This window comes from Lutra lutra, chromosome 1 (assembly GCF_902655055.1).
Source record: "Lutra lutra chromosome 1, mLutLut1.2, whole genome shotgun sequence".
Lineage (NCBI taxonomy): Eukaryota > Metazoa > Chordata > Mammalia > Carnivora > Mustelidae > Lutra > Lutra lutra.
The window spans coordinates 119,102,424-119,124,514 of record NC_062278.1 but is presented as its reverse complement, the minus strand read 5'-3'; the positions used below and the strand labels follow the sequence as shown (position 1 = coordinate 119,124,514).

Sequence of the window (22,091 nt, the reverse complement as noted above, 5' to 3'; positions counted from 1 at the left end):
GACCTGAGCCGAAGGCAGAGGCTTTAACCCACTGAGCCACCCAGGCGCCCTCTATTCTTATTTATTTATGTATTAAGATTTTATTTAGTTATTTGACAGAGACATGCGAGAGAGGAAACATAAGCAGGGGAGTGGGAGAGGGAGAAGCAGGCTTCCCGCTGAGCAGGAGCCTGATATGGGGCTCCATCCCAGGACCCTGGCTTCATGACCTGAGCTGAAGGGCAGATGCTTAATGACTGAGCCACCCAGGCGCTCCTGTATTCTTATTTTGAAGAATCATAATTACCCTAAGATTTTTGCCGTCTCTACTCTAAAGCCTGATAGAGAGATACTCATTTTATGCTACTCAAATTTACATCTCTATTGCTGTCCTTACTAATAGATAGCTAATGTTTTCATTTACAAAAAAAAAAAAAGCTGGACTGTCTTCAGTTACTCATTTTTGGTTAATCAGTGTTACTGAAAGAGTTAAGAAAATTAGAAATTAGACGTTTTATGACAACTTGAACAAATCTTTTCACATTTTGTTACAGATGTATCGTAGGAATCCTGTGCATGATCAGAGATAGTGAGATAAACAAAGCACATGGTGTCCCTGCTCTCCTGATACCTGAACTACAGCATAAAATTACGAACTGTGAAAAGTGGTGGTAGGGATAATGTAAGATGTCTGTCCTTTCTGGGAAAGCTTCCTAAAGAAGTGACAGTGGAGCTGAAGACTAAGAATGAATAAGTGAAAATAGGTAGGAGGATTATAATAGTTAAAATGTGTGTCCTGTGCCTACAAAAGTTTCAGTGGCCCACATCCAGGAGGGGTCATAGCATGCTCATGGAGCTGCGCATGGTCCATTATGACTTGAAAGCAGAGGGGGGGAGGAAGAATAGCATGATGTGTGGAGGAAACTGCAGGCAGGAAAAGAAGCTGGGCAGGTCATAAAGGGCCTTGTATTCCATGTTACAGAGCTCAGATGTTTTCCTGTTTCCTAGGGAACAATTACAGAATTTTAAATAGGGGAAAGACCTGGACATATTTCTGTCTTAAATAGGAGAGACTAGTAGCTGTATAGAAAGTAGGTATGTTGGAGGCCTAAGGCTGAAGTTGGAAACTAGTTAGGAGGACTCTTCAGTAGTCCAGGTGAGAAATGGCTTAACAAGGCCAGTAGTTTTGTTAATGAAAATGGTAATGAGGGGTGCCTGGGTGGCTCATTGGGTTAAAGCCTCTGCCTTAGGCTTAGGTCATGATCTCAGAGTCCTGGAATCGAGCCCCGCATCGGGCTCTCTGCTCAGTAGGGAGCCTGCTTCCCCCTCTCTTTCTGCCTGTCTCTATGCCTACTTGTGATCTCTGTCAAATAAATAAAAATTTTTTTAAAAAATGGCAATGAGCCACTGTCTTGGCTTATTTTTTTTAAAAGGCTCTATTCCAGGGGCACCTGGGTGGCTCAGAGGGTTAAGCCTCTGCCTTTGGCTCAGGTTATGATCCCAGGGTCCTGGGATCGAGTCCCGCATCGGGCTCTCTCTGCTCGGTGGGGAGCCTGCTTCCCCCTCTCTCAATGCCTGCCTCTCTGCCTACTTGTGATTTTTGTCTGTAAAATAAATCTTAAAACAAAACAAAACAAAGCAAAACCTCTGGTCAGTGTTGAATGGTATAGTACTTATTAACCAAGGCGATTTTCTTTTTCTTTTTTTTTTTTAAGATTTTATTTATTTATTTGATAGACAGAGATCACAAGTAGGTAGAGAGGCAGAGAGAGAGAGAGAGAGGAAGGGAAGCAGGCTCCCTGCTGAGCAGAGAGCCCGATGTGGGACTCGATCCTAGCACCCTGAGATCATGACCCGAGCCACCCAGGCGCCCCCAAGGTGATTTTCTAATTATTTAGTCTGTGCACACTTCCACCTCTGGTTAGTGATGAAGATGACAGAACTGTAAATATCCCTTCTAGTCTAAAAATTGAATTCTAAGATTAATAATAGTAGCCCATACCCATCTTCCTATTTTTTAGAGAATACCCTTCTTTGTGATGAAATAAAGGTTTACTAATTTTGAAGCTGTTGAGAATCACTGATTCTTTTAGAGTAGAAATGGAAGAGTCTTCTTTTTAAAGATTTTATTTATTTATTTGACAGAGAGAGAGAGTGTGCACAAGTGGGGGAAAGGCAGGCAGAGGGAGAAGCAGGCTCCCCGCTGAGGGGCCTGATGTAGATAGAACTCTACCCCAGGACCCTGGGATCCTGACCTGAGCTGAAGGCAGATACTTAATGGACTAAGCCACCCAGGCGCCCCGAAAGACTCTTCCTTTTAAAGAGATGGGGATTTTTTAGCCTTAGACTTCAGTTCTAATGTAGCCTATAAGGTGGTGGCCTAAAAGAATATGGCAATTATTTACTTAGGATTCTTGTTAAGCACCTTCTGTGTAACTAACACAGGACATAAGGGCCCCACCTCTTAGCTGAAAGTTGCTGCCTGCCTGCTTATTTTCTTTTGTCTGATAAAGTTGGAAGGTGGTTCTAAGAATCTTTTTCCACCTCCTACACTAACAAGTTGTGGGTTTTATTGGAAGTTTCTTTCCTTGATCCATTACTTCCCAGCAAGTGATCCAGTTGCCTGGTGGACATCTGTTGATAGATGATCATGGGGTTTTTTCTCGGTGGTGGTCCTTTTAGTTCTTGGTTTCCAGAGTTATAAAGGAATGATTCTCTTTATGTAATAGTAGCCTTCCCGCAGATGGTTTAATTTGAGACCTGCTTCACTATCTTTTTGTTTTAGATATTTTTTAAAATAACCCCTTTCCCTTCTTAAGACAACTAAAATACAGGGAGTATTTGTATGTATGTATGTGTGTGTTATATAAAAAAACAAATGAAATTAAATAGATTTTTAAGATATTGGGTCATTTCCTTTATAGTGGACTAGTGTACTTAAATGTGTCTCAGGTTCTGCTTAATTGTTTTATTTCTTTAACTTTTTATTCTGTACTCCTAATATAGGTGAAACTTCTTTAATAAAGGTCTCTAAATTCAGCATTCCCAAGTTGAAAAATATGGTTGGCCTTAGATACAGGTGGAACCAGGAATTCTCTAGCTATGTCTGGTCTTTATTTTTTCCGTATTACCTGGCTTTATTTTTTTAATTTCAGCTTTTTTTTTTCTCTGCGTGTTAAGAAACAGCCCTCAACAGTTCTTGAGGTTTATTTCTTACAACTTCATTCACTAGTGAGAGACTGATTTTCGGGTGTTAAGTTGGGCTTAGTTTAGATATGCACTCCTGAACCATGCTTATTGGCTGGGAGTGTGGGGGGAACAAGGGCTGACCTGGCTTGAATTTCATGCCTACCTTGGACCAGTCATCTGTAATCAAGGTCATTTAGACAATAGTACCTTTGCCAACCATATGCAAATCAAAAGTGGGATGCTGAGCAGATTTTTTTAAAAGACGAAAAAAAGTACTTCAGTAGTATATGAAATTGTTTTTCTGTCTTCAGAGCCGTATAAAAAATAAACTATTAGTTTATAGTTGGTTAAAAAATATTTCCTCCTATATGCAGATATGGAGTTGGAAGTCTAGGGATTTCTAAAGAGTCTTCCAAAGAGAAGTAGAGGGCATGACCTCCGAACACTCAGAGTGTAGTTGAAAATAAGAGGTTGTTTATGATAGATGAAACTGTGCATTTCGGTAGAGATAGCAAAATTTATACTAGCCTTGCAGTTGCATTTCCCTCTGCTCCTTGCTACACCTAATTTGCCCTGCCCACTTACCATAGTCCTATCTCTTGTAAATAAATGCATGTCACGAGACCCAAAAAAGAGATGGACAGTTGAGCACAAATCCATCATCACTAGTCAAAAAATATAATATGTTTCTTACTAATGCTGGGTCAGTAGCATCTTATAAACAAAGAATAGTGTGTACAGTGACCTTTCAACTGTAGATATGCAGACCTATCAAACAACATGACTTTTAGCTCATTTATAGTAGAAGACTTCTCTGGTTAACAAAGCAGGTTGACAATACAGCAGATTGACCACATGCCTCTATTCACTATCCCTCCCCAGACCCAAGTAAAATGACAGTTAAAAAAATGTTTTTTAATATAACAAGGGCAAAGAGAATAGAAGAAGAGACAGGGTATACATTTTTGAAAGAAGGATGGAAAAGTGACATCTGACTAAACTGAACAGACAAGGACCTATCCTAAGCATTTGCAGATGGGAATGTCTGTGAGAAGTGAACTGGTTTCCTTGTAAAAATCTCAGAGGTGTAGGATTTAGGGACACAACGTCATGTGTGTGTGGTGGGGTGGGGAGCTATAATACTCAGGCTGAAAGGGGGGGGAATTAATTGAAAATCTATGTAGGTGGTGTCAGAGGCCCATTAGGATCCCTTCTTTACCCCATACAGCCAGTGAAATGTTTTAAGTCCCATCCTCCAGTAGAAGAAAAGAACAAACTAATGTTCATATGTATTTGAGGAGAAATTAAACCTACGAGGCTTCTCATCCTTGTCAGAGGAGTCAGTGAAAGGTGTAGCACAAGAATAAGAAAGGCAGATTTCTTAACTGTAGGAAACAAACAGGGTTGCTGGAGGGGAGGTGGGTGGGGGGATTGGCGTAATTGGGTGCTGGGCATTAAGGAGGGCACTTGATGTAATGACCATTAGGTGTTATGTGCAATTGATGAATCACTAAACTCTATCTCTGAAACTTTAAAAAAAAAAGGGAAGAAAGGCAGATTCAAAGCATGTTAACATGTTAAATTTGTTTCTAAGCCCTCAGACCAGAGATTGGAAGAGTTTTCTCTGGATCAACAAATGCCCTGGAAAAAAATACTTTAGGTACCCCACCCCCAACCTTTAATGAAAAGGCTGACTTATCTTCTAGTTAACTTTTTAAGACTTTATTGTATGAGTAGACAGCAAAGGATTACTAGACATTTGAAAAACACCCTTGTTATAAGAGTACAAAACAAGGGGATAAAAAAGGAATATAGAAGAAACAGACAGTGGAGGTAAAGGGAACCAACCTATACATGTAAGTAAACTAAATAATCTTCAAAAAGATCAAAAAGGCATCCATGAAATAAGGAAAATATTCTCAGAGAAAGAACGATCAGAAAACAATGGAAAGTAATTCTTGGGAAATAAACATTTAAGATTAATAAACCAAACCAAAGATACCAGTGGGTAGAAGATTTGAAAGACACTCAAGAAAATTCTCCCAGATTATTAGACAAAAATACAAAGATGGAAAATATGAGAGGAAATATATGATTTACTGATCTAACTAATAGTGAACAAAGAAAATAATCCAAGGAATAAAAGAAAAAAATTTCCCAGATCTGAAGAATATGATTTCCAGATGGAAGGGACTCACTGAGTACTCAGCTCAGTGAAAGAATAAAGACCTCATCAAATCGTATCATCCTGAAATTTCATAATACCACAGATAAGATAGCAAAACCTGTTACACTTTCAGTCAAGATGGAGTAACAGGGACCAGATTTACCCCTCCACGTGAAAGAACTAAAAACTGGCAAAAAGTATACAAAACAATGGTTTTCATGATGTTGTACATCAGCTAATAAAGAAGCAGTCCCTGAGAAATGGGAAACAATGGTGGTAAATCCTACAATTGATCCAGCTTACTGTCTGGTGTGAGTTGTCAGGCTGCAGTAAAGGGAAGACAAATGGTCTCCTAGAGCTAAGAAAGAGAACTAGGAGTTGGGAGAGGTCAAGGCAACTAGTTTTTATACACACATAGCGAAGAGAGAAAGATCTTTAGAAGTCCCCCTTGAGTCTTCAGTAGCACTTGTATGTACGAATAACTACCCAGAGCTGGAAAAGGAATCACTGGAAATGCCGAAAGGAAACTATCCTCGATGTCCACAGTGCCTGGAATATTTCCTGTTCACACCATTCAGAAAAACATTAATGGGGTAGAATTAGCTCTATATTAAATGTTGCTCCAATTTTACCTAACAAAACTTTAATACCTAAAAGGATCAACTCTTCATAAATTTGTTTCTCCGCCATATGATGGGGGAATAAGAATAGCCTATCTGTGTCTCAGAATAAGCTCACATTTACAGGAACACAAAAATATCTAGTACCTACCAGGGAAAAATTTTCAGTGTTTGGCATCCATTTAGTATTTTCCAGGCATGCAAAGACCCATAATGAGTAAAATCCATCAATTGAAATCAATTCAGAAATGACACAGATGATGAATTAGTAAGCAAGGATATTAAAACAGTGAAATACTGGGGCACCTGGGTGGCTCAGTTGGTTAGACGTCTGTCTTCAGCTCAGGTCATGATCTCAGGGTCCTGGGATCAAGCCCCACATCGGGCTCTCTGCTCAGCAGGGAGCCTGCTTCTCCCTCTGTCTTCTTGCATTCTGTCTGTGTCAAATGAGTAAAATCTTAAAAAAAAAAAAAAAAAAGTGAAAAATTATATTCCATATGTTGAAGAACCCAAAGGAAAGATTCAGCATATTTAGAAGTAGTGATGGAAAATAGAAAAAAGAACAAATCAAAATCCAGTGGGCAAGATTAACAATAGATTAGGCATTTCAGAAGGAAAGATAAGTGAATTTGAAGACCATGGCAATGGAAACCATCCAAAATGAAACTTAGAAGAAGAAAAGTGAAACAAAAGAGAATAGCTGTGGGACAACCTACATGCAGAGCTAATATAAGTGTAAATGAAATCTCCAAAAACTGGAGACTTAAAAATCTTAAAAAAAAAAAAAAAAAACTTATTAAAAAGTGACTGAAAACTTTACACATTTAATGAAAGCTGTAAACCCGTAGATTCAAGAAGTTCAGTGAATTCCAGAGCAAAAGAAATATGATGAAAACTACACCATGACACATAATCAAACTGTTTAAAACTAGTGATAAAGAGAACATTTTAAAAGCTTTCAGACCTTTGGCTCAGTTTTCTGTGAACCTGAAACTGCTAAAAAAAAAAAATAGTCTATTGGGACGCCTGGGTGGCTCAGTTGGTTAAGCAGCTGCCTTTGGCTCGGGTCATGGTCCCAGCGTCCTGGGATCGTGTCCCACATCGGGCTCCTTGCTTGGCGGGGAGCCTGCTTCTCCCTCTGCCTCTGCCTGCCATTCTGTCTGCCTGTGCTCGCTCGCTCTCCTCTCTCTCTGACAAATAAAAAAAAAATCTTTAAAAAAAAAAAAAAGTCTATTAAAAAATAACAACAAAAAAACCTTGTTGTAAGCCAAAAAATAAGCTGCCAGAAAGAAAAGAAACTTTACATTTAGAGGAACAAAATATGACAGTGGATTTCATGGAAGTAGCAGTGCATCTCAGAGGATAAGAAGGAACATATTTAAAGTACTTAACGAAAAAAAAATTCTGTCAACTTAGAATTCTGTATGTTGTGAACATATCTTTCAAAAATGAAGGGGAAACAAAGACTTTTTAAAATACATAAAGCCTAGTATATATATATTAAATATATAAGGCTGAAAGAATTTATCACCAGCAGGCCTGCCCTATAAGAAATGTTAAGCCAAATCATTCAGGCAGAAGGAAAATGTTATCAGATGGAAATGTGAATCTGCATAAAGGAATGAAAATCACTGGAAATGGTAAAAGTTTTTTTTTTTTAATCTAAATCTCTTAAAAAGTAACCGAGTTTTTAAGAAATGAAATTCTGATACATTCTATCACATAAATGAACCTCAAAAACTAAGTTAAAAAAGCCATTTACAAAAGACTGCACGTTGTGTGGTCCTGTATATATGAAATGGCCAGAATAGGCAAACAGAAAGATTAGTGGTTGCCTAGAGTTTGGGAGGGAGAGAGGGAACAATGAGAAGTGATTGCTAATGAGCACAAGGTTTCTTTTAGGGATGATGAGAATGTCCACAGTTAGATTGTGGTGGTGGTTGCACAGCTCTCGCTCGCTCACGCGCTCTCTCTCTCTCTCTCTCCACTAAAACCCAGATGAACTTTATGGTATATAAAGAGTTATTTTTAAAAAAACAACAAAGGAGGGTGCCTGGTGGCTCAGTGGGTTGATCCTCTGCCTTTGGCTCGGGTCATGATCTCAGAGTCCTGGGATCAAAGCCCGCTTTGGGCTCTCTGCTCAGTGGGGCACCTGCTTCCCCCCCCCCCACCTGCTGCTCTGCCTACTTGTGATCTCTTTCTCTCTGTCAAATAAATAAATATCTTTTTAAAAACCAACAAAGGAGATAAAAGGGAATTATAAAAAATATTTAATCAAAAAGAGGAAAAATGTAAACAATAGAGAGCATTAGAAAACAAATGATGAAATGGTAGGTTTAAACCTAGCTGTATGAGGGGCACCTGCTTGGCAGGAAGCCTGGTTCTCCCTCTTCTACTTCCCCTGCTTGTGTTCCCTCTCTTGCTGTGTCTCTCTCTGTCAAATAAATAAATAAAATCTTTTTTAAAAAGTAAATAAAAAGCAGAGGTTATACTAACTATATGCTGTCCACAAGAAATCCACTTAAAGAGGTGCCTGGGTGGCTCAGTCATTAAGTGTCTGCCTTCTGCTCCGGTCATGATCCCAGGATCCAACTCTGCATCAGGCTCCCTGCTAGGCAGGAGGCCTGCTTCTCCCACTCCCCCTGCTTGTGTTCCCTCTCTTGCTGTCTCTGTCTCTCTCTCTCTCTCTCTGTCAAATAAATAAATAAATAAATAATCTTTTTTAAAAATCCACTTAAATATATAAAGCTACAAAATAGGTCAAAATAAAAGGACTTTTTTTAAAGTCTGCTAGCAGTGAAAAGAAACCTGGACTGACTAAAATCAGATAAAGTAGATTTAGAGCAAAAAATAATGCCCTAAATATTTAAGGGATAAAGATAGGGAATAGTTTATTTTAGAATAGTAATAAGGTCAGTTCATCAAGAGGATATAATAGAAGTAAACATTTATGGACTTAATAGTAGAGCAAAAGCAGATATAATTTTAAGGAGAAATAGACAGTTCCAGTTGTAGTTGGAGATGCAAGTACACTTCTCTCAGTAATTGGTAGAGCAAGTAGACAGAAAATTGCTAAAACTGTTAATCAGCTTTGACTAGTTGATATTTATAGAACACTCTACTGGCAGAATACCCATTCTTTCTGAGTGAACATAGACTACTTACTGAGCTAGATCACATTCTAGGGAGATTTTTTAAAGCCTAATAAATGTAGAAAGATTCAACTCACACAAAATATATTCTGTGACCACAGTGTATTTAAATTAGAAATCAATAACAGAAGAATCCCTGGGGATATTTGGAAAAAAAAAAAACCCACTTGCAAATAAATGAAGAAATCAAAAGGGTACTTAGGAAGTATATTAAACAGGATGAAAATGAAAATTCAAAGCATCAATATCTGTATGATGCTGTTAAGGCAATACTTAGAAGAAATTTTAGGTATTAAACATCTGTATGAGAAAAGAAAAAGATGTTAAGTCAGTGACTTAAGCAAAGCCATCTTAATAAATTAGAAAGGAAGAGTGAGTAAGATCCAAAGTAGTAGAAGAAAAGAAATAACAAAATTCAAAATGGAGATTAATAAAATAGAAGAATCAATGAAACCATAAGCTGATTTATTGAAAATATCAATAAAATGGATAAACCTCTAGGCAGACTAAAGGGGGGTAGACACAAATTACCAATATTGAAAATGAAAGAGATCACATTTTTATAGATATTAAAAATGATTAGGGAACAAATTCAAACATGTTAGATAAAGTGGGAAAATGTCTTGAAAGACAAATATTCAACATTCATTCAAGAAGAAATGGGTAACTTGAAAACAGTGTCTCTAGGAAAATTTAGTTTGTAGTTACTAACCATCCACAAAGAAAGTATCAGACCCATATGGCTCCATTGGTGAATTCTACCAAATGTTTAAGGAAGAAATACCAACAGTTTTACATAATCTTCCAGAAAATTGAATGGAAAGGAATACTTCCCTATTAATTTATTTTTAAGATTTTATTTATTTATTGACAGAGAGCACAAGCATGGGGAGCAGCAGAGGGAGAGGGAGAAGCACACTCCCCACTAAGTAGGGAGCCCAGTGCAGGACTTGATCCCAGAAACCTGGGATCATGACCTGAGCCGAAGGCAGCAAGATGCTTACACCACCCAGGCCCCCCTCAAGGTTTACTTTTATAACTACAACTGTCAAGGCAGGCTGGTATTGGCATAAAGATAAAGAGATCATTGCAACAAAATTATGTATCTAGAAATAGACCCAGGCATATATGGACAATTGGTTTTCAACAGTAGTTCAAAATGTCATTGACCTTCTAAATAGCAACACTGGAGATTAGAAGTTCTGGCGGGGGGGCATTTTCAACCTAAATATATATATGTGGTCAAGAAGTATCAAGGGGTAAACCAAAAAGAAGAGAACAAAGTATCCAGAAAATATTCTAGCAAGGGTAAAAGGGAAGGAATGTGCTAGGAGGACAACTATGCCAGAAGTCTAGGCATAAACTACTGCAAGATTAGAGCAGGAAGATCTGAGGAGTGGGGATGGGGGTACTTACAGAGAATATTATTGATAGATGTGTGTCAGAAATAATTGGTGGAACCATGGAAAAACTGGGAAGCATTAAGATGTAGCAGTTATTGGGGCGCCCAGGTGGCTCAGCTGGTTAAGTGGCTGCCTTCAGCTCCGGTCATGATCCCAGGGTCCTGGGATCGAGCCCCGCTCGCATCGGGCTCCCTGCTCAGCAGAGAGCCTGCTTCTCTCTCTCCTCTCTCTGCCGCTCTGCTTACTTGTGCTCTCTCTCTAGCTCTCTGTCAAATAAACAAATAAAATATTTTAAAAAAAAGAAGATGTAGCGGTTATTAACTTGAATAAAAAGAAAAGCTAGAGTTGGTCAAGAAAGGTGGCGTGCTTATTGTTAACTCTTTGTTTATACAGTCTATACTATCTAGGTGGTTGGTGGTAATAATGTAAGTTGTTCTTTTGGGATGAATAGAGCCAAATGGAAATAGGACTTCATAGACTTTGTTTTCCAGATTGCTCAGTATCTGAAGTGTAGGCCTCTGTTTATGAGAACCAGTGCTCTAAAGGGCTGTTCGTTCTGTCGTGTGCTCTTTTATTCAGACCTGGTGCTGGGTCAATCCAGGTACCTCTTTAATCAGGACACCAATATGGTTGTCCCCAACCCTGCTTGAAGACAGAATAGGTTACTTTACTTTTATCAGTTTCCTATCAGCCAGTGTCTTTAGGGGAAATCTCTTCTAGAAAAACTTTGTTCCTAATTGGTTCTTTCGGAGAAACAGATTTATGAGTACCTTGATTAATCTTGTTTAAATAGGATGATTCTTTTTTGAATGCCCTCTAGGAAGTAAGAAGAAGGAAAAAGAACGGCCAGAAATTTCTCCTCCATCTGATTTTGAGCATACCATTCATGTTGGCTTTGATGCGGTTACTGGAGAATTCACTGTAAGTTTACCCATTTGGGACTCACTTATGTATCAGCACTCAAACCTTTCTTTGCAGTATTTAGGTTCAAGCTAAGTGTTCTATCCACGTATTAACTGTGAATTCTTAGTGCTTTTCATTTCTTATAAAAGTGTTTGTGTTTGGATGTATCTTTTTCTTAGGGAGCTGAGCCCATTAGTTAGAATTACACAAAATAGATCTAAAAAAATAAGACATTTTATAATTTAATCAAGGCTATAGTTGATTGACTTGTTTTTTATGTGTTTTGTCTTTTACTTTTGGAAATTGATTTTATTGGAGCAACTCAAAACAACTAATTTCTGAATATCTTTTTGTTAGGGCATGCCAGAACAGTGGGCTCGATTATTACAGACCTCTAACATTACCAAACTAGAGCAAAAGAAGAATCCTCAGGCTGTGCTGGATGTCTTAAAGTTCTATGACTCCAACACGGTGAAGCAGAAATATCTGAGCTTTACTCCTCCTGGTAAGACGTCATACTGTGGTAAATGGCTGATTCAAATGGGATTGCAGAATTGGGAAGCACACCTAGATCAAAAGATTGCTTCTGGAAAAGTGAAAAGCTGTGGTGTGGTTCCTGTCTCTATTGTTGCCCCTGTGTAGATCTGCCTTTCGTAAACTAATTGGAGCAGCTTTTACGCATAATTTGGAGTCTGGGGAGTATGTTAATCTCTTAGTTTTGCCAAAAGTGGATGTTTTGGCCTTTTGTTTGTTTTTTCATGTCACTGCTTTAGAATGACTCCCAGCAATAAAAGAGAAAGCGCTGACTTATAGACCTGTTCATACTAGAAATATATTTATTGTTAGTAGGATAGGAGGAACGTTGTTTGCATATTTAAATACACAGACTTTGAAGTAAAAAATGTTTAAGTCCATTCAAAAATTAAAACTTATCGGGGCGCCTGGGTGGCTCAGTGGGTTAAGCCGCTGCCTTCGGCTCAGGTCATGATCTCAGGGTCCTGGGATCGAGTCCCGCATCGGCTCTCTGGCTCAGCAGGGAGCCTGCTTCCCTCTCTCTCATGCTCCTCTGCCTGCCTTTCTGTCTACTTGTGATCTCTCTCTGTCAAATAATAAATAAAATCTTAAAAAAAATTAAAAACGTATCAAATATACAAACATAAAATACATTAGAATGAAGATTTTTATAGACCTTGGAATTAGATTCTCATTAGGCCAAGAATTGGGAGTATAGGGGTTTTTAAAAAAAAATAATTTGTTCAAATCAGGGTCAGAATAAGGACCATGCAATATAGTTGCTTGCTGTATCTCTTGATTCTCTTTTGATGTTTAGGCTCCCTCACATGGATTTTCATACTGTTTTCCTTGTAATTTATTTGTTGACCCGTGGACCATTGATTGTGCTAATAACATCCCCAAGGTGTCTTTATGTTTCTCTGACCCCAAAAAGCATACATGTAGTATTAATTAATTGCAGTTGAGTTACATTTTCACAGAAATAGGGCTGTGCTCAAAGAAAAAATAGAGAGCACTGTGGCCAAATGAGCTTGACTTTGTTAGTTAGATCTTGATCTCTGTATCCTTACAAAAGGTCAGACTTGTCCCGAGAACTTCTGTGTCAGTACGTCGTGTAAATTAGTATTTTTTTAAATCAGTGTTGACCAGAAAATGGTATATTCTTTTCACCTATTTTTCATATTATGTATTAATACATATGTTAAAGTTATATGAACTATATACCTTTAATATAATATTTATAAATATATATTTATATACTTAAATAACAAATATAAGTATGTTGTATATGTTTATTAATGTATAGTATATGTTAAATAATATTAATGTATATTATAATACATAATTATATTAATGATCTTATTTAGGCATATATTGCTAGATATTATATATATGTATAAAATGTAAAAGTCTCTGGGCCTATTGAAAAGTAAAACAAACAAAACTTGCTCTTTAAACTCCAGAATGAATGTTTCAACTGTTAGAGTCTTCACAAACTGTGTTTTGCCCTCAGGAATATGGCTTTCTTATTTATCAAAATTTATGCCAAGTATTTTCCTTTTCATAGTTGCTGTTGTCTGAATAATTGCTTTAAGTTTCTAGATCATTTTTTTTCTGGAGAAAGTGTTGCTATGAATAAACTTCTGTTTTAATATATACACATGGAGAAATATAGTTACAAATGTTTTTAAATAACTTGTTGAAAATGTAGTTCAAATGCTTTAAAATTCACCCTTTGTAGTATGCAAGTCATGATTTTTAGTAAATTTACAGAGTTCCATTAAGATTTGAGATTTGTTAATACAGTCTCATGTAAATTCACATTTGATTACTGGTATTGTCATTTTCTCAAGGGGTTACTCATCTTCAAATGTAATCAGGTCTAAGAACATTTTACTTGCTCTGCTTGTATTTTCTTTCCTCTTATTTTTTTTCCTTCTCTTTAGTATATAGACATTTTTCTTGTTTGAATTGTTGACTTAGCTTATTTTCTGTTTTTGTATTCAGAAAAGATGGCTTCCCTTCTGGAACACCATCAGTAAGTTAATATATTACTTCTTGTAGCTCTTGTTCTAACTTAAGTTACTCAAAACAAATCTCAGTTTTTATTTTGCTTTCTAACATAAATTACAGCACCCAGAAATACTAACTACGTTAATATGTTTTAAGCTAGCCACTTGATTAAGCAATAAGGAACCCATATTAAGTTAAACCGTTTCCTCAGTTAGGAGGAAAACAATCTCTTTTGAGTTTTATGAAGATAAAGTGCGGTAATAAGAAACGTACCTACCTAGCACACACCTGGCATGTAGTAAGCTCTTTATAAAAATTAACATCTTCTTTTATTTCGTCAGTCACCATTTTTGAAGGTGAATCTAGCTGTCTTAAATGACCGAAAATGACTCTGACTTACACAAATCCTACAGGATCTTTATTTTTGGTTTTAACAAACAAAGTGATTGATTCCTTTTAGGGCTTAAGGGACATAAAATTGTCCATATAAAAGGTATATATTTTCTTTTAAGAAAACTTGGTACTTACTATAAACATTTCATAAACTTTTCTGTAAGTTATAGGATTCCTTTTACTTTTTAAGTGATTAGAACCAATGAGGTTTTATCATTTTGAAATGAGCTATTAAAGAAATACATTTTTTCAAGTATGTTTATTGTTACATCTGACTTGTCTTCCTTGCTTTGCTCATGTGATTAATGCAGCTGAGTACCAAGGGATCAGAAACTTCTGCAGTAGTAACAGAGGAAGATGATGATGATGAAGAGGCTGCTCCTCCTGTTATTGCCCCACGACCGGATCATACAAAATCAGTGCGTGTCTGGGTACTTGGACTGTGGATGTCAGGGCATGTGTGTTTTTAAGAAACAGCAGTCTGTAGTTGTCTGCCAGTGATTAATTTTCAAAAGCCCTCAGTATGGGGAAATCTGATGAGATCTTTACCTAAAAATCATTAATCAAAAACTAGGTTTTTGTTTTTTTTTTAAATTAAAATTAAATGACTTCCTTAAAAGTTAAAATAGTTACCTCATTGTTTCTCCTTTCTATATTACCCCTGTTCTTCCAGAGAATTCATCTATTTCTCTGGCTTTCTCTGTTTTTCTCAATGCAGATAACTGCTATATCTTTTTTTTTTTTTTTTTTTTTTTTTGATAACTGCTATATCTAAAACTTAAATCTTACTTCTTACCCAAATTGTGTAGATAATCTCCCATTTTACATTTCTCTTAAAGTCTTGGTGTCATTCAGGAGGCTGCAGAGAATGAAATTCCCAACCGGATAGGGAACAGTTTAAAAAATAATGATCTTAGGGGCGCCTAGGTGGCTCAGTGGGTTAAGCCTTTGCCTTCGGCTCAGGTCATGATCTCAGAGTCCTGGGATCGAACCCCGCATTGGGCTCTCTACTCAGCGGGAAGCCTGCTTCCCCACTCTCTCTCTGCCTGCCTCTCTGCCTGCTTGTGCTCTCTCTCTGTCAAATAAATAAATAAAATCTTAAAAAAAAAAAATGATCTTAGAGAAAGAGTCCTGTATCCCTGTGCCAGTACAAGGAAAGTGTGAGAAGGTGGTGTGCGGTGAAGTGCTGGCACAATCAGCAGGGAGGGCTCTGAGGACTGCTGCTGCTGGGTCCTGATTAACAGTAAAGAGCTTTGTTTTCTGGCTTTACCTCCTAGAATTGGCTGTTAAAATGAAATGGTAGAGCATTGGATATTATATAAGACTGATGAATCACTGGCCTCTATCTCTGAAACCAATAATATACTTTATGTTAATTGAATTTAAATAAAAAGCTTAAAAATAAAACAAAATAAAATGAAACGGTAGAAACGGTAAAAGGTTTTTTTTGTTCTTTGGGGGTTTTTTGGTAAAAGTTTTTATGAGAATTAATAGTTAATTCAACATCATGTTTCTGTAATTTTGCTGTTTATTTCTCTTTTGTAGTAAGAATGCTGGCATATCCTTTTAGATCTGGCTAAGCTTAGATTTCATTCAGAGATCTGGTGTTTTGCTAGACAGACTCTTAAAAATCTATACATCATGTGTCAAAAGTGTTTAACATTTATTCATCTTAGTTATAGGTCTTTTATTAAGATAAGTTGAAAATATTATTCTCATTCTTTAGAACACTGGAGAAAACTAGTTTTGATTAAAAAATCAAAGAACTGAATAGTGTACGGTAAGAATACCTAAATACTTTCCCTCGGATCTCAGTAACGAGCTATCTCTCTGCAGATTTATACACGGTCTGTAATTGACCCTATTCCTGCACCAGTTGGTGATTCTAATGTTGATAGCGGTGCCAAGTCTTCTGACAAACAGAAAAAGAAGACCAAAATGACAGATGAAGAGATTATGGAGAAACTAAGTATGTTACTTATTTTACATTATTCTTAAATTGTTAACAGCTCTTGACACACTTGGCTTAGATGGATTTTAATTTATACCCTGTGTTTTGGCTTAAGACATCAATTATAGGGGCACCTGGGTGGCTCAGTCGGTTGGGTGTCTGCCTTCAGCTCAGGTGACGATCCCAGGGTCTTGGGATCCCGCCCCGCATCAGGCTCTTTGCTCAGCAGGGAGTCTGCCTCAGCCTCTGCTACTCTCTCTCTCTCTCTTTCTGTCAGATATATAAATAAAATCTTAAAGAATAAAAAGACATAAATTGTTTCCTTCTAGGAACAGTCACTTCCATTAAGATCTAGTAAAGCCAAATTCATACTCTGATTTGCTTGTTTATTATGTATTGACTGTTGAATAATATATGCGGTGATCAGTACCTTCAGGAGCAATACTTTTTCCCAAAGGGCCAAATCTGAGGGTTATGGTTGAAACCCTTATCAAAGGAAATTTGTATATATTTATATATACTTATAGTTTCTCAATATGAGAATACAAAATGTTCCCAAATAACTAAACAATGTGGCCTTCCTGTATAGATATATGTGAAAACATTCTCTTCTCCCTTTTCATCCATTAACTGTCATTGGCCTGAGTCAGCCATTGGAAATAATGTACACAGTGCCAGGGAGAGGGTAGCAAGAATGTCCAATTATAAGTCTACAGCAACTATAGTTATAAAGAACACTGACATAGAGGGATCAAGGATCACAGAAAAGTACTGTAGCTAAAGTGGCTGTAGACCTGAGATTGAATACTTACATAAAATTGGGTTATTTGTGTGAGTTTCTGTAATATGATCATACCTCCTTTTACCTTGAGCAAGTGAAAACTTAGCATGGTTTTCTCATGTTTTGGCTTGGTGGTAATAAGAATATATTATAGTTTTATGTCCAAATACTAATCGGAAAACTGTTGCTTAGTTGTGACTTTGTGAACTTCCCTAAAACAGATATGATTAGTTCATACTAAAGTAGAGTAATCTTTATAGAAATAAGTGGTTTCCTAAACATATTGGAAGATAGAAGGTATGTGGGAAGAGTTACAAAAGCCATTTAGGCTTATTTATTTGGATATAATTTATATATTATTTCTGATAATAAGTAGTTTCATAATTTACCATTAGTTTAATACATTTCAGTGGAGTATGAAAAGTAGAATGACCAACTTCTCGATTAAGACTGAACATCCCACATTCTGAGAACCCCTTTATTCTTAGGCAGACTAAATACAGTTGATCATTTTAAAGTGTTCATTTTTGAGAAAAAGGTTAATTAAGACATTAGCTAGGAGGTCCAACCTCATGGAAATAATATGTCTTCTTGCTTCTGATATTTTCTTAAGTTTCTTTAGTGTTCTGTGTTTGAAACATATGTGATTTTTTTTTAAGATTTTATTTATTTATTTGACAGAGATAACAAGTAGGCAGAAAGGCAGGCAGAGGGAGAGGGGAAAGCAGGCTCCCTGCTGAGCAGAGAGCCCGATGCAGTGCTCCATCTGAGGACCCTGGGATCATGACCTGAGCTGAAGGCAGAGGCTTTAACCCAGTGAGCCACCCAGGCACCCCAGCATACGTAATTTTTGAAAGTTGTGTTTGAAAACAAGTGTTCTGAAATCAGTAGTTTATTAAAAGGAGTCATGATACTAGTTTACAATTTTGAAATGCTTGACTGAGCTTCCAACTTTTTGTTGTTGTTTTTTGTTTAAAATAGGAACTATTGTGAGCATAGGTGACCCTAAGAAAAAATACACAAGATATGAAAAAATTGGGCAAGGGTAAGTATTTGTGACTGTATTAAATAGTATGGTAGTAATTCCTGGGTGTATAGTGTATCTCTTCTTCCTGTTGACGTTGAGCACTTAGAGCATTCTATGCGTGGAATTCTTGGATTTGTGTAAATAAGTAATGTATTTATTTCTACCTGGTGTTACAAAACTGACCTATTGAGCAATGACTGTACATTGTTTTTTTCTTAAATGTTGTTTCCCACTGGTGGTTAAGAGATTAGATGGAAAAATTGACCACCAAATATATTTTTTTTGACCACCAAATGTATGTAAAAAGACAATAAGAACATTTACTACAAGATGATAGGCAATAAAACTGTGTATTTAATCACGTTATTGGGTATTGAAGTTTGAGTCTACTGATCTGATTTTGTCCAGTAATTTGTGTTTTCAAACTATACTTAACTTTGTTTCTGTTGCCTGGGAGTAAATGAACATTTTGAATTTTTATTATTATTAATCTCTGGACAGTATTCTGTGAATTTAGAAAGAGAGCTTAAGTCTTTTTTGAAAACCTCTTTATGAATTTTGTTCTAAAAACTAAATTAGGTGGGGTACCTGGGTGGCTCATTCAGTTAAGCATCTGGCTCGATTTCTGCTCAGGTCATGATCTCTGGGTTGTGAAATCAGCTCCTCATGCGGCTCCATGTTGGGTGTGGAGCCTGCTTAAGATTCTCTCTCTCTCTCTGCCTCTCCTCCACCTCTACCTCTCTTTAAAAAAAAAAAAAAACTAAATGTAGTTGCATAACTGGTTTAATAACAAAAATTGGAAATCATCTTAATATTCTTGAGCATGATGATGGATAAATTATAATATATTGAATAATATGAATAATAGTAATGAGCAGCAAGTATAAGACCCACCCTAAATCCAGTGTTAAATTAAGAAAGCAAATCTCAAAACATAAAATAAAAAATAAATTTAAAAAATTAAAAAGCAAATTGCAGAAAAATATGTAAAACAAAGCCATTATAAGAAGTTGTAAAAATTATGTTGAATATATTTTATAGTGATACACACCTAGGCCATTGATAGACATAAAGTATAGACAAATGCATGGAAAGGATGTGCATCAACTACAGAATAAACACCAAATACCGATTACTTTTGGGAGCATGGAAGGATGCCTTTGGGAAGCGCATGCAAGGACTTCAAATTTATTTGTTGGTTTTTGTTTCTTAAAGGGATGTAGGATCCATGAGTATGTATTTTTTCTTTATCTTTTTCCTACATTTTCGTAGGTATATTTATGACAAATTTCTAACAAGTTTCAGCTAGGAGGATTGCCTTTTTCTTATTTTTTCCCCTTCTGTGCTTGCTTTTACTCCTGTTTAAAAATGTTAAGTCTTAAATGTTCTTTAATCCCTTTCTAGTTATTCTAAGTATAAAGTCTTTAGATATATAAATGGTAGTGATTTAGAAACCTTAAATCTGGTTATGTCTTTTTTCCCCCTAGGGCTTCTGGTACAGTTTTCACTGCTACTGATGTGGCATTGGGACAGGAGGTAGCTACTTTTTCATACTTCTGGGTGTTACCATTAGCTTTTTAGTATAGGAGGAAACTAGATAAACCTATGAATAATCAATGGGAATCTTTTTTTCAGTTGAATATGTTGAAAGAATTACTCTATGTATTTTATAGCACTTTTCTTAATAGGGGAAAAAAGAAGAAATTATGTATTGAGTTTCATAAATAAGCAGATCTTTAAAAAATTATTTTTCCAGCTCGGAATGAAAAGAGGATTAATTCCTGGCATTGGTATGACCTTGAGTTGGGTAATCAGCTTCAGGAGTAATCTTGAAGTAATTAGGCTCTAAGTATTACAAAGCATTGTTCATAGGCAGTGTGGAAGTAAAAGTACTACCTGTGAGTAAGTTACAGTCTCATTGTATAATGTAATAGATACACAATAAAGTAAATCATTACCTGGTTGGTGTTTGTAATTTTCTGAGAGAATTGGGAGACTTGTTCTGATTTTTTTTTTTTTTTAATTTCTGTTTCTATCATAGGTTGCTATCAAACAGATTAATTTACAGAAACAGCCAAAGAAGGAATTAATCATTAATGAGATTCTGGTGATGAAAGAATTAAAGAATCCCAACATAGTTAACTTCTTGGACAGGTAAATACAATTATTTCTTAAACAGTGGGGGGTGGAAATTTTACATCTTGTGGTTTGGGGGCTAACTCAGGCACTTGATCAGAGTAGGTGTCAGTGTTGATAAGTAAGCTTGAAGGAGGAAGAGAGGTAAAAGAAAAAATAGCACATTTCAGGGGCACCTGAGTGGCACAGTTGATTAAGTGTCTTACTTTTGGTTTCAGCTCCAAAACTTCAACTTCAACTCATGATCTCCAGGTCATGGGATCAAGCCTGGATAGAGCCAGGCCTTGGGCTCCATGCTCCATGTGGGAATCTGCTTGGGATTCTCTCCCTCTGCCCCTCCCTCCTTGTTCCCCCCTCCCCCCATGTGCGCACACTTGCTAGCTCTCTAATAAATCTTCAAAAAAGGGGTGGGGGGCACATTGCACTTTAGCAGGGTTTTTTCTACATATATATCACCTGGCAAGTAAGGGAGAGCAGTTAAATGAAGGACATTACTGCTGGTGCTTATATTAATTACAAATGATCAGAAACGGAAACATTAAGGAAATGAGCTATGATTCATGTGTTGACTGACAGCAGTGCCTGGCCACATGGTTTTTAAACTTTCAGATCATGTTTCTATTTTAGATCCTGTCTTCATGGGCAAATAGTTTGTCAAAACCTCATTTAAGAATTGATGTTAAATAACAGAACAAAGAGCAGAATAGAAGATTATATTCTACGATTATATGGGGATTCTTAAGCAGTTACATATATGCAAATGAAAGAATTGAAAAATAAATGAAAATTAAAATAGTGATTGTGGGGGAGATAGAAGATTATAGGTGGCTTTCTTATTTCCACATTTAAATGTATTTAAAATGGGAAAAAGGTAATACATTTTTAGATTTTAGCCCTAGTAATGGAGGCCATGTTCATAAAAATCAATTTTCTAGGTCTATTTCCCTGCTTTTGAAAGTACTATGTCAGGTCGGTATTGCAGGGTGGGTAAGATAAGCCATAGCTGGGGCACCTGGGTGGCTCAGTGGATTAAGCCTCTGCCCTGGGCTCAGGTCATGATCCCAGGGTTCTGGGATCAAGCCCCACATGGGGCTCTCTGCTCAGCAGGGAGCCTGCTTCCCCCACCCCGCCCCCCGCCTGCCTCTCTGCCTACTTGTGATCTCTCTGTCAAATAAATAAAATCTTTAAAAAAAAAAAAAAGAAAGAAAAAGAAGAGCAAAAAAAAAAAAAAAAAAGTAAGCCATAGCTTTGGAATCCATTACACTTGGCTTCTGATTCTGGTTCTGTCACTTACTAGCTATGTGAACTTGGGTGAGTAACTTCTCCAAGCCTCCATCTCTTCATCTGTAAAACAGAACGAATGATTCCTACCTTACAGTGTTATATTAATTGAAACGATCAAGTTACAATTGTAGGCCAGCTCTGAAATCACTCAGAAAAGTCCTAGTCCCTGTCAGTTACTTTCCCGCACTGTGGTGTTGCAACTGGCCGGTTTTCTTCCTGGCCCTCACAGCTTCCAGCTTTCTAGCTTCCTGATCAGGGAGTCTGACATTTGAATTCTTAAGCACAGAGTGGTGTGAAAGTAAAAACGCGCGTGTATTTTGTGTGTTTTTCCGTGTTTTCTTAGTTACCTGATGGGAGATGAACTGTTTGTGGTAATGGAGTACCTAGCTGGGGGATCACTTACTGATGTTGTGACAGAGACCTGCATGGATGAAGCACAGATCGCCGCTGTCTGCAGAGAGGTGAGTGCGCTCACTTTCCGGTAAGTTATAACCATACAGCCTTAGCAGGAGGTTAAAAAAAAAAAATGGAGGAGGAGAGTTTTCGCACAGGTGATTTTTACTATGTGCGATACTTTCTC

At 37.0% G+C, this 22,091-nt stretch overlaps 1 protein-coding gene across 1 annotated transcript in view; it reads left to right on the top strand.

Moving 5' to 3' along the window:
* Nucleotides 1-22,091, top strand: part of PAK2 (p21 (RAC1) activated kinase 2) — an 89,841-nt gene that overhangs the window by 50,150 nt on the left and 17,600 nt on the right. Inside the window, 9 exon segments of the mRNA XM_047733980.1 lie at nt 11,331-11,431; nt 11,771-11,925; nt 13,934-13,964; nt 14,644-14,751; nt 16,169-16,301; nt 18,046-18,109; nt 19,579-19,627; nt 20,133-20,245; nt 21,855-21,972. Coding sequence (XP_047589936.1) covers nt 11,331-11,431; nt 11,771-11,925; nt 13,934-13,964; nt 14,644-14,751; nt 16,169-16,301; nt 18,046-18,109; nt 19,579-19,627; nt 20,133-20,245; nt 21,855-21,972 — 872 coding nt within the window.